The 14,846-nt window shown below is 58.1% G+C and overlaps 1 protein-coding gene across 1 annotated transcript; it reads right to left on the bottom strand.

Moving 5' to 3' along the window:
* Positions 1-1,735: 1,735 nt before the first annotated feature.
* RAB36 (RAB36, member RAS oncogene family) lies at positions 1,736-14,000 on the bottom strand. Its single transcript, XM_006901425.1, has 11 exons — positions 13,914-14,000; positions 13,512-13,592; positions 11,502-11,593; positions 10,050-10,115; positions 9,215-9,316; positions 7,559-7,623; positions 4,990-5,045; positions 4,541-4,618; positions 3,743-3,833; positions 2,745-2,864; positions 1,736-1,800 (listed from the first exon to the last, which is right to left on the bottom strand). The coding sequence occupies exons 1-11, from the start codon at positions 13,998-14,000 to the stop codon at positions 1,736-1,738; spliced, it is 903 nt and encodes a 300-aa protein (XP_006901487.1).
* Positions 14,001-14,846: the final 846 nt, after the last annotated feature.

Genomic DNA, 14,846 nt, shown 5'->3' with positions numbered 1-14,846 from the left:
GTGGAGTGTGGGAGGACGGGCACCGTGCTCCCTCTGTGAAGGTAGAGGGTGGGGAGGATGGTCACCGTGCTCCCTCTGTGATGGTGGAGTGTGGGGAGGACGCGGCACCGTGCTCCCTCTGTGATGGTGGAGGGTGGGAGGATGGGGCACCGTGTTCCCTCCTTAGTGGTGGAGCATGGGGAGGATGGGCACCATGTTAACTCTGTGATGGTGGAAGGTGGGGAGGATGTCACCATGTTCCTTCTATGGTCAGCCTGCAAAGCTCAGCCTCTGCCCAGGCCCAACACCAACACCCAAATGGCCACCACCCCTCAAAAGGAACTAGAACAGCATAACAGCATGGAGTCCAAAGCAAACTTGGTCCAGAACCATGCACGGGCATGCCCAGGACAGCCACTCAGCCCCTCGCACATGGTCTCAAATGTGCCTCTGCAGTTAACGCACGACAGCTGACTGCTGGGTCCACCCAGGGCTCTGTATTAGACCAGCAGAGTGAACCAAGGTCCAAACACACAAAGGAAGAGGACGCTCAGCATGGTCCAGTCTTACAGAAAGCCGCTGGTGTGGGCAGCACAAGGCCATGGACACAGCCACACCAGACACACTGCAGCTGCATAGGGGGTGTGTGGTCCAGACATTGCCCTGGCTGGAGGTGGCCAGAGGACAGCATGCATGCGTGCAGCGAACCTGCAGTTCTCGGAAGTGTGTCTCACCATGGAGTAGACCTGGATGCACGGTGCTCACGGCGGGGTTCTGAAATACGTTGCCTCTGGCTAGACTCTAAGGCCTCATGGTTTGGGGCCAAGTACACCACCCATCTGCATCACCCAGGAACTTTAAAAACAAAAGCGAACTAAAACCAAAACACTTCCCCCAAAAACTCAAGGAATTTTAAAAATAGAGACCAAAGAGCAGTGAAAAGTGGCCATGAGACCCAGTCACTGTGTGTTTATGGGCACCAGAACACACTGCCCACACAGCTGACTACAGCAACCATGGCATCTACAGCAGAGGTCAGGGACACACGCTGGACCCCCGTGCCTGGCCAAGGAGGGCAGGTGGGCAAATGCTGGCAGCTCACAGGATGGATCAGGAGCACAGATGTGGGCAAAAGGCACTCTGGCAGATACTTGGGTGCTGGCCAGCGACCCATCCCAGTTATGCAGGGGGAAGTGGACTAGAGGGTTCAGAGGACATGCCTCTGCTGTGCACTGCCTAGCCCTGCTGGCTGCATCTCAGGGCACAGGAGGGCAGCAGGGAGGACCAGGTGGGAAGCGGCTCCAGTGAGGGAGGATCAGATGGGCTGCAGGGGTCAGGGCCACACAGGAGCTGGGACCACAGCTGCAGAGGCTTTGCAGGCCACTGGGCTGTGTGGCTCATGTCCAGCCCCAGAAGGGCCAGGAGCCTTGCAGGTCCACCTTCTGCTGGGGCAGGGCTGGTGCCCTGTGCCCCACCCCAAGCTCTGAGGTGGAGTTCCACAGGTGCGTCCTGGAGCTGGACCTATGCACGTGACGAGCTCATGGGCCTGTCCAATGACCCTATGTGGCTCCATGGGCTCTGGAGTGGCAGCGACTCAGGCTCGGCAGTGGTGATGAGGAGCTAACACAGAGCCTGGGATTCCGGGCGACGAGTGCTGCGGTCCTCTACAGCATGGGGGCAGATGGTCCACGCAGACCCCCGAGGTCCTGGTCGATGAGCACTGCAGTCCTTCCTGTGTGGGTGTCGCATAGGGTCTCTAGCAGCAGCCCAGGCTGGGGGGCCTTCCCTGTTCCTGCACCTCAGGCGGGATCCCCTCTATTCCTGTAAGGTGGGGAGAGACACAAGGCATTCGCTGAGCTCCCTGCAGTGGATACTAGGCCCTCTGGTCACTCTAGAGCAGAATCAAGTGGGCAAGGCAGGATGCTGGAGCTTGGAGGGCTGATGGGGGGGGGGGCAGGGGAGGCTGGGGAGGTATTGGGAAGCCAGGGAGAAGGGAGGGACAGGAAGGGTGTGAGTCAGAGGTGGTGTCAGAGGGCCAGAGCTGTGTGGGAGCTAGGAAGGTGTATAGTACAGGCAGTTTAGGGGGTTTGGAAATGTGTGGAGTGGCTGGGGGGGGGGTTCCAGGAGCCAGGGAGGTCGAGGGGGGCTGGGGAGGTATGGAGTGACTAGGCAGGTGTGGATGGCTGGTAGCTGTGGGGACTTGGGGAAGTAAGGAGTGTCAGGGATTTATAGGGGGGAAAGAGAGGTATGGGGGGGCCTATAGGGGGAATGGGGAGTTGTGGGGGCTGAGAAGTATGGGAGGTTGGGGAAGTGTCGGGGGAGCCTGGGGAGGTGGATGGGGCTGGAGGTGGGAAGCTGGAGAGGGTGCTGTGCAGGTGGGGAGGGTGGGGGGAGCTGTGGCTCTGGGGAGGTGGGGGATGTGGGCAGGTATCAGGGAGCCAGGAAGTTGTGGTGGGGCCAGGGAGGTATGAGGGGCTGTACAGATGGGGAGCTATGGAGAGGCCAGGGAGGTGGGGGGTACCAGCAGGTATGAGTGAGCCAGTCATGTGGAGGGGCCAGGCAGGTGTAGAGGGTTGGGGAGCATGAGGGTTGAAGTGGTCACTGTGGTTACTCCCCAGTAGGAATGGAGGGAACACAGGCAGGAGTCTAGAACAGGGGTCGGGGCGGTGTTGTGAAGGCAATGGGGTGAGGAGGCCGAGGCAGGGCAGGTTGTCAGGGAGGACCCCAGGCGGTGAAGGTGGGGTGTGGCACTGGGCAGGACGTACGGATGAGGCCTGCGTCGCCGACCTGGAGCCGGGCACTGCTCCTCCTGTCCAGCTCCTGCAGGACTGACTGCTCGAAGGCCAGGGCAGCCACACGGCTAAACAGGGCCTTCACATTCTCCCCTGTGGACAGAGGCCGTGAGACGCAGTGACTGCCCTCTGTCCTCCAGAGGTCACGTTCTCCCCATGGAGAGAGGCCCTGACTGCCCTGTGTCCCTCTGAGGTCACGGTCCACAGAGGTCATGTTCTCCTTGTGGAGAAACACCCTAACTGCCCTCCTTCCCTGAGGTCACATTCTCCCTGTGGAGCCTGACAGCCTGGGCCCCCGCTGAGGATTGGGGTGCTTATGGTGGTGGCCCCAGGGCACACACCAGGAAGTTCTACAAGGAGGAAACCTAGCAGGGGGCGCCCCCTGCAGGCAGCCCCCTCCATCCACCCTGGCCCACTGGACACAGGCTCTGAGATCACAGCTCCCAGACTGCTCATCCAGCGCCTGCCAGGGGCTGGACCAGGGACACTGTGGACTGTGTGGACAGAGGGCGGAGCTGGCTGCCCTCAGGCAAAGGGCTTGTTCCAGCTCAGCAGGCAACCCGTGCAACTGCACACGGCTGCGCTGTCAGTCCACAGTGTCCTACGGAAGGAGCCTGGAAGATAGATACATCAGTCATCTAGAGGAGGGGACAGGAGCACCCATCAGTTACCCAGGGGAGGGGAGTGGGGCACCCATCAGTCACCAGGTGAAGAGGCCGGGGGACCCATCATACACCCCAGGCAGGGGCCAGGAGGACCTTCAGTCACCCAGGGGAGGGGATAAGAGGCCCTGTCAGTCACCCAGCAAGTCACATCGAACCACAAGTGACGAGGGTCTGCAGATAGGTGAACCAGGCTCCAGGGCCAGGCAGGTGGGGAGGCCCAGGGGAGGAGCCTGCTCCTGGCTGGATGGCTGCAAGGCTCCCAGCAGCCACGGACACCACTCCAGTGTGGCAGCCACCCCCACTCACCGGTCTTGGATGACACTGCCCAGTATTCGGCCTGCATCACATTGGCCAGGCGTACAGCCTCCAATTCTACCTGCTCACATGCTGCCCCTGACTGGGAGAAGGGCCTCCATGACTAGCTCTGTGGGCCTCCTGTAGGGAGACCCCAGGGCAGGTGACCTCAACCCCCCACCATCTGCCCACAACCCCTGGTCAGTCCCAGCAGGGCAGGTGACTCCATTCCCCTCACTGGTAAGTCCCAGCGCAGAGGGAGACCCCAGGGTAGATGATCCCAATATCCCCACTATCATCCCTGCCCCATATTGATGCAGTGGGAGACCCCAAGACATGTAACCCCCATTCTGCCACAACCTTGCCCAACCCAGGGCAGCCTCAATGCTGAAGGAGACCCCAGCGGAGCTGACCTAAATCCTCCCACCATCTGCCTATGACCCTAGTCAGCCCTGGCACAGAGGGAGACTCCAGGGCAGGTGACCCCAATTCCTTCACTGTCTACCCATGACCTGGTTAGCCTTAGCACAAAGGGAAATCAAAGGGCAGAAGACCCCAATCCCTACACCATTCGCCCTACACCCATTCAGCCCCAGTGCACAGGGAGACCAATCTCCCCACCATTCCCCACTGCCTCCTCAGCCTCAGGGCATAGAGAGACCCCATTCCCCACACTATCTGCTCACCACCCTGTCAGCCCCTCTGCACAGAGAGACCCCAATTTCCCACCTTGTTCCCCTGACCTGGGGCAGCCCCAAGTCGATGGAGAGTGGAGGGAGGCATGCCCAGTGGTAAGCATCCTCTGCTTACCAGAAGGTCCTTCTTGGTCCCCACCAGGAAGACGGCACTACAGCCCGGCTCGTTCTCCCGCAGTGCATCCTCTAGCCACTGCCTGACCACAGAGGAGACAGTGAGACACACCCAAGGGCATCCAGCAGCAAAAAGAAGGGATGAGAGGGGCAGAGGAGTGCCTGGGGGAGGGGGCTGCTGAGCGGCTGGCCTGAGCCTTGGGTCGGGGCTGGACAGGTGGATGTGTACTGGTCAGAGAAGTGAGACGCTGCGGCCTGTAACCAGCTGTACATCGTGCACTGTCCTGTCTTTGAGGGAGGTCAGTGTAGGTCTTAGGGTATAATAAGGCCACCTGGACTATGATGCCCATGGACATGGAGTTCAACTGCCTTGCCCTCAGGCCGGGTTAGGTGTGGCTATGCTAGTTGCCTAGGTCTGGGGATGGAACTGTGGAAGCCTGTGTACTGGACTTGCCTGGTGTGCTCCAGGGTCTGTACATCAGAAAGGTCAAAGGTCGTGATGATTGCTGTGGGGGAAACGGGCTTGTGAGGGCAGGAGGCCTGCTTGCGCCCACTGCCGGTCCCTGGTGACCCACACAGGTGTCCACTCTGCCACACTGAGGAGGGTCCAAATCTCCGTGACCCTGCAGGACTCCACAGCCCTGCCCATGGGGTTCCCAGGCTGAACTCTGTGGGAACAGACCCCTTTGTTCTCCTCTAGAGCAGCCTGTGGGGTTGAGCCATAGCTTTTGCTGGAAGCCTTGCTTCATCTGCTGAGCCAGCGCCCAGGCGCACGGGATTCCAGAGCAGGACGCACGCATCAGCTCGGCCCCAGTCTCACTCCCAGAACTTGGTGTCCCTGTGAGTGACCTCAGTGCACAAGCACCCAGGCCGCTGGCAGGGCTCCATGGGGCCATCCTCAGTGGGGTGCCTGGTAGGAGGCAGCTCGCTCCTTAAGCAGCCACTGTTGCTATGGGAACGGTCTGAGGACTCCTAGCTCCTACCACTAACTTGCCTGGTCCACGGTGTTGAGGGCATAGCAGGGAGGTATTACTCTAGGACAGTCTTCTCACAGACCACACTGTTGGCACAGCTGTCCTCTCTTCTGCTTCTAGGGTGTGCGATGGAGGACCCAGCTGTCCCCAGAACCACCAGGGCTGGGAAGGATGGTGCTGGGAGCCTGCTGCATTTGCAATGCACGTGTTCCTCTGAGAAGACCCTGGGGGGGGTCGTCCGGGGCACAGAAACTGCAGCCAGGGGCAGGCTCACAGCATGCCCTGTTTCCATCTTGAGTCCCCAAGAAGGCTGTGGTTCCACAGGAGAACAGCCTGTCCCAACATCATGGCAATAGCGTGAGGAAAGACACAGGTGGTAAGGATTTAACTCTGCCATGGTCCACACTCAACACTGAGGGAATCAGGAAGTCAACATAACACAAAACACACTACACTGGCCAAAACTCCTTAAAGATGTCACTGTGAGGACAAAGCCACTGCCTCATATGCACGTGACATACTTGAGCATACAGCTTCAGTCAAGGATGGGACAGGGCACAGGAAAGGAAAGGGTTCAGGTCTGTTGTTCACAGAAGTTCCCATCTGTTGCCGTGTGCTGTCAAGTCAGAAGTGACCCACAGCTGACCCTCCAGCAGGTTTTCAGAGGCAGTAAATTGCATGGGAAAGAGATTGTCCACTTTCCCTCCTCCACAATAGCTTGTGGATTCAAACTCTGTGCTTTTGGGTTAGCAGCACAGCTCCTTACCACTAAGCCACCAGAGCTCCTAACAACAACGTATGTGTACAAAAGTCAGCAGATAAGGAGCCCCAAATACCTCTGACAATGACATCAATGACACTGCTGAGGTCTGCTGACTGTACCAGTCTGCAGACTGTGCGTGCCATGTCTGCGGATGGTGCCACAACTGCCGACTATGACTGCTGACTGTGCCATGTCTACTGATTGTATTATGACTGCTGACAATACAACTGCCGACTACCACGGCTGCTGACAATACAACTGCAAACTGTACCACGGCTGCCGACTATACAGCTGCTGACTATACCATGCTAACTGGACCACGTCTGCTGACTGTAACCACCACTGCTGAATGTCTGTCTGCTGACTGTACTACGTCTGCTGACTATTCAACTGCTGCCTTTATGTGTGTAGACTGTCCATCTGCTGACTACATGCCTTCTGACTGTACAATTCCCAGCTGTGCCACGACTGCTGACTGCACCTTGGCTGCCAACTGCACGACTACTGACTGTACCACGATGGCTGACAGTATGGCTGCTGACTGTACGACGACTGCTGACAGTACAAGTGCTGACTGTGCCACAGCTGCCGACTGTGCCATGACTGCTCACTGTGCCATGACGGCTGATGAATAGTTCCATGACTGCTAGAAGGAAAGATAAATTTGTTTTGGAAGCAGTGCAGGCGGAGAGCTGCCGAGAAGGCAGGAGGGTGGCTTTCTGTATCACATGCTTTACGTGTGGTCAGGAGGGACCAGGCCCTGAGGAAGGAGCTCTGGTTAGAGGGTCAGTGAGTGTGGTGGAGACCCTCTTCCCGCAGCGGGCACCAGCAGGGCATGCCTGTGAGGATGACATGGTCAGGAGCATGACCTTCAGTCACACACAGAGCAGCAGATGGTGACACGCTGTCCCCATGACTGCAGTGTGGCTTCCCTCACGTCCCCCCCCAAATCCATCCCTGCCTCCTCACTGGGGAGAAGGCCTGAGGGGCTCATCTGGGCTACATGTCCTCCCAGTCCCCAGTCACCACTCCTATGGTCTGGGTGGTGAAGCCCAGCCCACGGCCTGCTGAGAAGGGTCAGCTGTCCCTGCCTCCTCTCTGAGCTAGCTCTCCTCCCTGGCTGAGCCACTGGCCTCTATCCCTCCGAGCTGAGGACTCAAAGAGCAGCAGCTCCAGCCCTAGCCCCTCAGGTCATGGGTTGAGGGTCCCCCAGCACTGTTCAGATGCCATCCCTCAGGTCTTAGCAAAAGGCAGTGGCTGTCAGGAGCCCCTGCGTCCTCACCCTGGGCTCCCCGGTAGTAGGCAGATGCAATACACTTGAACTTCTCCTGTCCGGCCGTGTCCCAGCTGTGAGGTTGCAAAGGAAAAGAACACAGTTAGACACCTGGTGGGGCCCAGCCATTGGGGTAGGGAGACCATGTGGACAGGGAGGCTATGGTGGGCAGAGAGGCCATGTGGGCAGAAAGGCCATGAGCCAGTACTCCAACTCCTGCCAGGGAGGCCCACAGGGATCTGTGCTGGGACGCTGTCCAGGTGAATGTGGCACCACTTAAGAGAGGACATTCTCAGATGCCATTCACCCTGCAGAGGAAGAGACACCCACAGTGGAGCCTGTGGACAAGCTATGCCCAGGGATGCCTCCTGGGAGGTCTAACTGTTCTTGAGTGACTGGGTGTTCTACCTTGGACATTGTGGCTGAGGGGACGCTTATCCCCAGGGGTGCGTCTTAATAGTGTCTGCCTGGTCAGCTTTGGCTCCTGGAGAGAGTGCTGAGGGCTCAGGGGTGAACTGCAGTGTAGCTCCAGGAGAGAACACAGGGCAGGCCTGGGGAGGACGAGGGAGAGAACGCAGTGTGGCCCTGGGGGAAGATAAGACATGGCCTTGGGCAAGCCAAAGTGTGGCTTGGGGGAGGACACAGCAATCCATGTGTAACATTTGCCACAGGCTGGCGGAAGGCAGTACAAGGCACCTGGCTGAGAATGGGGCAGGTGCCCAAGCTCACGGGGTGGAGTCTGGAAAACTCATGACCACATGACCACTCATGACCCTTCTCATTACCACAGGATGCAATGCCAGCATGAAGCAGGCCTTTGTGGCCTGTACAATGTACCCTGAAGGCATATAGTCTCCTAACCCTATGCAAGTGCTGCCAACTCATTCAGATCGGCCTTGTCTGCTATGAATAGGGCATTACACACAGGGTGGGTTAGGGCATCACTCCCCCCTTAAAGCAGAGCAGCTCAGGCCAGACCTAGCTCACAGAGGAATGAGAGACACCATGGGTCTGAAGTCGGTCCAGTGACCTATCCTGACATGGAGACTCCGTGGTTTGCTTTCATAAATCAGCTGTAAGGGTGATCAGAAAGCCATGGGTGACCTGGGGCAACCCAGCAATGTGAGGCTGAGCCAGGCGCAGCCCATGGTGTCATGGGGTGTTTAACTAGCCGGCTCCTGAGCTGGAGTCCTCTCTCAGCTGATGACCTGCCTTCAGGCCCCAGCACCATCAGTGCATGTCTCCACAGCCAGTCCTGCTCTGTTCTGGCCCTGCCACCTCACTACGGCAGAAGATGACCCTATCGTCTGGCCCAGGCCAGAGTGGTGAGGGCGGACGTGGGGGTTGAAGCCCTGAGTAGGAAAGTGGGTCGGGGTCTCAAGCTAAACAAGATGATCCCAGAGTCCAGCTGAGTCTCCCTGAAAAGGGAGAGGTCAGGTGGAAGAACTGTTGTGAGAGAAATGGGGGAGGGTCTTGAGCCTATATGAGGGTGAGGCATGTCCACCCAGCATATGTAGAGGGGCTATCAGGTTGTGGGTGTTGTCCTCAGAGTGGACAGCCTCACAGTCCTGCTCAGGGGTGAGGGCGGCCTGTCTTGTGACCTGGTCCCGCTAGAGGAGAGGTGATTTCAGGACCCATGCCCCCAGGAGAAACAGACACACTCACATCTGGAGGCTGTAGGGTACCCCTGCAATCTCGAAGCGCTCAATCTCGAAGTCGACCCCAATAGTGGCCTTGTAGTCACGGTCAAAAACATTCTTACAGAACCTGTGAGAAGCAGAAGTCAGAAGTAGCCCACAGGACTGGTCAGGGAAGTGTATGGGAGAAAGTGAGCTAACAGGGAGGAGAAGGAGAGGACAGGACGATTTTGTAAGGGAGGCAGGACCAGTCCGCCTGTGGGAGAGCAGAGCTGGCGTGGGGGAGGGGGAGTTGTGCAGCCTGAAGGCAAGAGCATGAGGGGCTAGAGATGGAAGAGGAGACACTGAAGCTGGACAGGAGTGTGCCCGCCTGAAAGAGTGGATGGGGAGAGAGTCTGAGGGCACAGGGGGATGAGAGTTTGAGGCCTCCAAGGGCAGGGTAGTGGTGGGGGTCCAGGGCTGGGTGTGAGGGGAGTTCAAGGGCCTAAGAATGTAGGGCCAGCGCTGGGGTGTGAAGGCCCTGAAGGTGGGGAGGAGGGAGGGTTGAGGCCCCCAAGGTCAGGGTAGTGGTGGGAGTCCAGGGCTGAGGTGTGAGGGGGACTGGATGACCCTCAAGGTGGAGGGGTAGGGAGAGGGTGTGAGGGGGGCTGGAAGGTCGGTGGTGGTGGTGAGGATGCACTGTGAGGGAGGTTTGAGGCCCCGAGGGCAGGGTGGTGGCAGGGGCCGATGGGAGGTGATGCAGTCCCTGGGTGCTGGACACAGCGTACCAGCCTCCGAGGACCCCCTGATTCCACCTAGGGGTGCTGCCACACAGGAGAGTGGTCAGCCAGGCGGAGGTAAGGGGCAGAGGACTCTGGCCATACCTGTGGATGAGGCTGGTCTTCCCAACATAGAGGTCCCCCACGACCACCACCTTGGAGAGCCTAAGGCTGGAAGGACACATGCGCTCAGCTGGAATAGGGCATCCTGCTTACGCTCTGGCTGTGCAGGGGTAATCAGCTTGGTCCGGCCACAGGCAGGACAGCAGATGCTAGCTGGTCCTGGGGTTGTACTGGACCCCAGCCAGACTCTAGCCCCTGTCTTGAGCCCTGGGCAAGAGGCTGCTGTCCCAGTCCTGTGGTCACCAAGAGCCATAGCATGTCCAGCTATATCAGTGCTGTGTGTCCTGCCCCAGCTGTCCAAAGCCTTGTTCCAGGAGATGCACACACTGGGAGAGTATAGCGGGTGCAGTAACCAGAACAATCATGTGGGTTATGGGTGGACAGGGTATAAGGCCGTACTGAATCTCTTCTAACCCCAGATGAAGTGCTGTCTCCAGTCTGAGCCCACATTCCAGTTGAGGGCCATGTCCACCCTAATCCTGTGTCCCAGGGGAGGGACTATGTCTGTTCTGACCCCACATCCCAGGTGAGAGGACTGTGTCCACTTTGACCCCACATCCCAGGTAAGAGGCCATGTCTACTATGACCCCATGTCCTGGATGAGGGACTGTGACCACCCAGACCCCACATCCCGGATGAGGGACCATGTTCACCATGACCCCATGTCCTGGATAAGGGGCCGTGTCTCTCTGACATCATGTCCTGGGTGAGGGGGCTGTGAATGTTCATGTCCACTGTGACCCCATGACCGGGTGAGGTGCTGTGTCCACCCTGACCCCATGGGGGGCTGCATCTGTCCTGGCCAGCTACCCCTCTTGCTGACAGAGGGGTCCCACTAGGTGAGAGTCTGTGAGTGGCCAAGCCCACCATGGTATATCTCACAGTGGAAGGCATGGAGGTACTAGGGAGGGCTGTGGCCGAGATCCCTGCCCCAGGCTCAGGGTCCTTTCTTCCCAGCTGTGTGGCGTGAGGAGATAGGACACACCCATTGTCCTCACCTGGGCAGCCTCTAAGGCGGTGGGGAGAACTGGGTGTCCACACTGAGGTGACCCCAGTGGGCTCCTCAGGCCCATGCCTGGTCGGCACAGGAGGGCTGTGGGTTCAGGAGACACAGACTTTAGCAGCCAGGTGCTCGGGGTCAGGAGGACATGGGGATGCTTGTAACTGCAACATCTATGCCGAGACTTTAAGGGGAGACTTTAAGGTGTCCCTGCGGTATGTAGGGGACATAAGGACAGGGAAAGAACATGTGCTGAGGTCTAGCACCTGGGCCAGCAAATACCCTCAAAAGAGAGAACCTGGCACCCCATGTAGCAGCTATGCCTGTCATTCCCAGGGTCGGCAGTCTCTTCTGTGTGTGTGAGGGGGGCTGTGTGTCCTCGTTCACTCATGCATGCACACCACCCACTCTGCCTGTGGTTTCTCAGCACTCACCCGACTGTCCCTGTGTCCCCGCGGTCACAAGCTGCGCTGACCCGTCCATGGAAATGTTCCTTGTGCTGCAGGCAGGCAGCTGGTGTGTACCACTGGCCAGAGACAGACAAGCGGGTGATGCATTGTCCATGAACCAGGGAATCTGCAAGCAAGTCCATCCATCCTCCCTCCGGAACCTCTGTTGACTGTGTGTGGCCCGTGCCCCCGGATCTGTAATGCTGTCCCCAAGATACCAGCCATATTCAACTCCATCCTGAGAATGGCTTTGAGACTCCAGGGTCTCAGTAGTTTGAAGAGGAGCCAGCTAGGCAGAGAGCAGGGGCAGGGGCAGGGGCCTGTGGCTGGTCCACTGAGGTGGCTGTCTCTCTGACACAGCTGACCACTTGGGGGAGCAAGGTCTCAAGGACCAAGCCTCACACCCATCATGCCCTGGATGCCATCTGTGTTTGAAAGTACACATGTTTGAAAGGCACATGTGCACAGTGTCCCTGAGGGTGCCTGCAGGCAGGGCTGGGCACCTCCAAAAAGGGCTGGTGATCTCCTCCCAAAACACAGCCCTCAAAGACCTAGAAGGGGGATGAGCCAGTTCATGTGATGGCACCTGGTCTATACAGACGTGGCTAGGGAGGTCCTGCTCAACCCTGCTGCATCCTCCACATGGTGCAGTACGCAGAGTGGATAGCACTCTTCCCCCGCCCCCAAACTATGTCTTCTGGGTCCCTGCAGACCCCTGAGATATGAGGGCAGAGCCATCAGCACCTGAAGTACAATGTAAGTCTATCAAGTCACCTGAACAGATACCAGCTTATTGTTAGAAAAGAGAGCTCTGGTGACCTAGAGGTAAAGAGCTGTGCTGTCAACCCAAAGGCACGAGGTTTGAATGCACCAGTTGCTCTGCTGGAGGATGAGCAATCTCCTCTCATATGATTTACTGCCTCTGAAAACCCACTAGAGGGCCAGCTATGGACTGGTTCCAACTCCATGGTACACAACAACAGCAGCAACATATTATTAGAAAAAGGATGCTGAATACACTAATGACCTTTCACTTTACGGCCAGCTGGTCCAAGACCAGCGAAGGAGCATGGGAGGATGTGCTGTGAAGGCCACGTCCGTGCCCACCCCTGGTGTGCTGCAAATATATCGACGCATATAGCTGAGCTACCAGGAGGCAAAAGTAGTAACACATGAGGACAGCCATGACAAATGCTGTTAAGTACTGGCAGAGCCCATGACACATGCAATGATGTGAGGGGCGCTACGTTCTGGTGGCTGAAGCTCTGAGTGGTTAAAAGGACTGTCCAGTCACCAAGCTCTGTGTGTGTGGGGCCAGGGTTCACACCTAGGACTGCCTGATGCCATTAACCTGCTGACTGCCATGTACCTGTCACACCTCCTGTTTCTAATGATGTTCAGTAACCTCTGGGTTAGTCCACGAGGAATTAGGGTCAAAAGCAGGTGCCCTGGTACCAAGCCAGGCTCATGAAGACTGTGGATACCTGTGCCACATAGAGTACTCGATGGCTGGGTTTGGAAGGCAAATCTCCAGACCTTCTTTCTGAGGTGTCTCAGGCCTCTGCAGTCTTTGCTAATCTGAGTGTTGCTCAGTGGACTAAAGGTGCCCAATGAGGGACACCTGCCTTATCTGCTAAAGGTGGCACTGGCAGAGTGTCCACAGAGTAAGGAGATAACGGCCTGGCCTAGAGTCTCTATGAGGTTAGAATTCCTGCTTTCCACATAGGAAACCCAGGTTCAAGTCCAGCCAGTGCACATCCCACAAGGCTACCACCCACTCATGCATCTTTCAGGGACACTTCCATTATGATAAAATGCTGAACAGACTGAGTTTCCTGGAAGACTGAAGAGTTACTTCTGAAAACTGGCCAATGAGAGCCCAAGGATCACATCAGTGTAACCCTAGTCCCATGGGCGTGGCTGAGCAGCATCAATTTCCTTCCACTGTGCCATCATATGTGTAGGCAAGTCACCTCCTACACAGAGGTTCTCTACCTTAGGGAAGCTGTCAATGACACGGTCCCGGCTCACAGGCGGCCCGAAAGACCTCAAGGAGGACCTCATCCTTCTGGACACCTGAGGGTGTGGGAGGCAGGAAGTGTCAGGCGGCTGTCCAAGTCCTGGAGCCCACCCTTGGTCCACTCATGTCCACTTTCCCACCAACCCATGAGACTTGCTCTTCAGGAGCGCCAGGCAGAGCCACCAAGGGGGAGGATCGGCAACCTTGCTCATCTGCCGGCCCGCTTAGCTCCGCCTGAGGCAGTGATTTCTACTCTCCTGACCAGAAGATACGTCCTTTTCATGCACAGTGGCTTAGTAGGAAGCCTGGCACAAAAGGAGGTGCAGACCTGGCCTCGCAGGGGAGAGGGAATGGAGGGCGCTGCCATCCTGCCCTGCGCAACCCTGGGAGCCCTTGCGCGCGCGCCCATCCTGCACCGCGCACCCCTGGAAGCCCTTGCGCGCGCCCCATCTTGCTTCGCGCATCCCTGGAAGACTTTATGCCACCGCGCCAACCTATGGGGCGGCCGGATCTAGGCCGAATGGGGAAGCCTCTGCGCCGCCCTCCCCATGGACCCGGCCGCGGGGCTGGAGTGAACGCGAGGCCAAGAGCTCGCGGGCAGTATCCGGTTCTGGGAAGGCGCTGCGGGGCTCGCGTGGACTGACCTGCGGCCAGAGCAGATCCGGGAACTCTGGACCCCACGCGAAGTAGCAAAGGTCGAATGCTGATCACCATGGCAACATACCCACGCGGGAGGAGCGGGCAGCAGGCGGCTGGCGGGACTTGGCGGCGGGGGTGGGGTTAGAGGCTCGCGCATGTGACCTTCGAGGCGAGGCGGTGACGAGTGGGTGGCTGGTGGGCAGGGCTTGGGCAGCGGCCTGGAAGGCGGTAGGGTAGGCGGTGACGTGGGCGGGGCTTGGGAGTCGCGAGAGGGCGGGGTTATCAGAGACTCGCGCATGCGGCCTGCAAGGCAGCGCGACTGTGGGCCGGAATGGGCGTGCGGCGGCAGGGGATGTGGTCTATCCTCATGGGAGGTGCGAAGGGAGTGGAACGATCCGCTCGTTGTTTACACGGGTGGTCACCAAAGCAACGAGGGCCTGGCCTGTGCAGCTAGCTCACTGGCCCACTGCAGAGCATGGGTAGAGCCGTTACCAAGAGATCACCATGGCAACGAGGCTGGTGCGGGAGAGGCGGGGGAGTGGGTGGGAAGAGGGCGAGGGCCGGGCCCTTGTGCCAGGCTGGAGTCAAGTATGATTTACGCTGTTTGTTGTTGATAGCCGTTTATTCTAGCACGACTCATAGAGACCCTATAAACAAAACGCCTTTCTATA

The sequence above is a fragment of the Elephantulus edwardii genome, unplaced genomic scaffold, assembly GCF_000299155.1.
Source record: "Elephantulus edwardii isolate Elephantulus edwardi_28Jun2011 unplaced genomic scaffold, EleEdw1.0 scaffold00325, whole genome shotgun sequence".
Lineage (NCBI taxonomy): Eukaryota > Metazoa > Chordata > Mammalia > Macroscelidea > Macroscelididae > Elephantulus > Elephantulus edwardii.
Note: the sequence above shows the minus strand (reverse complement) of the source record. Positions and strands in the feature narration are given on the sequence as shown.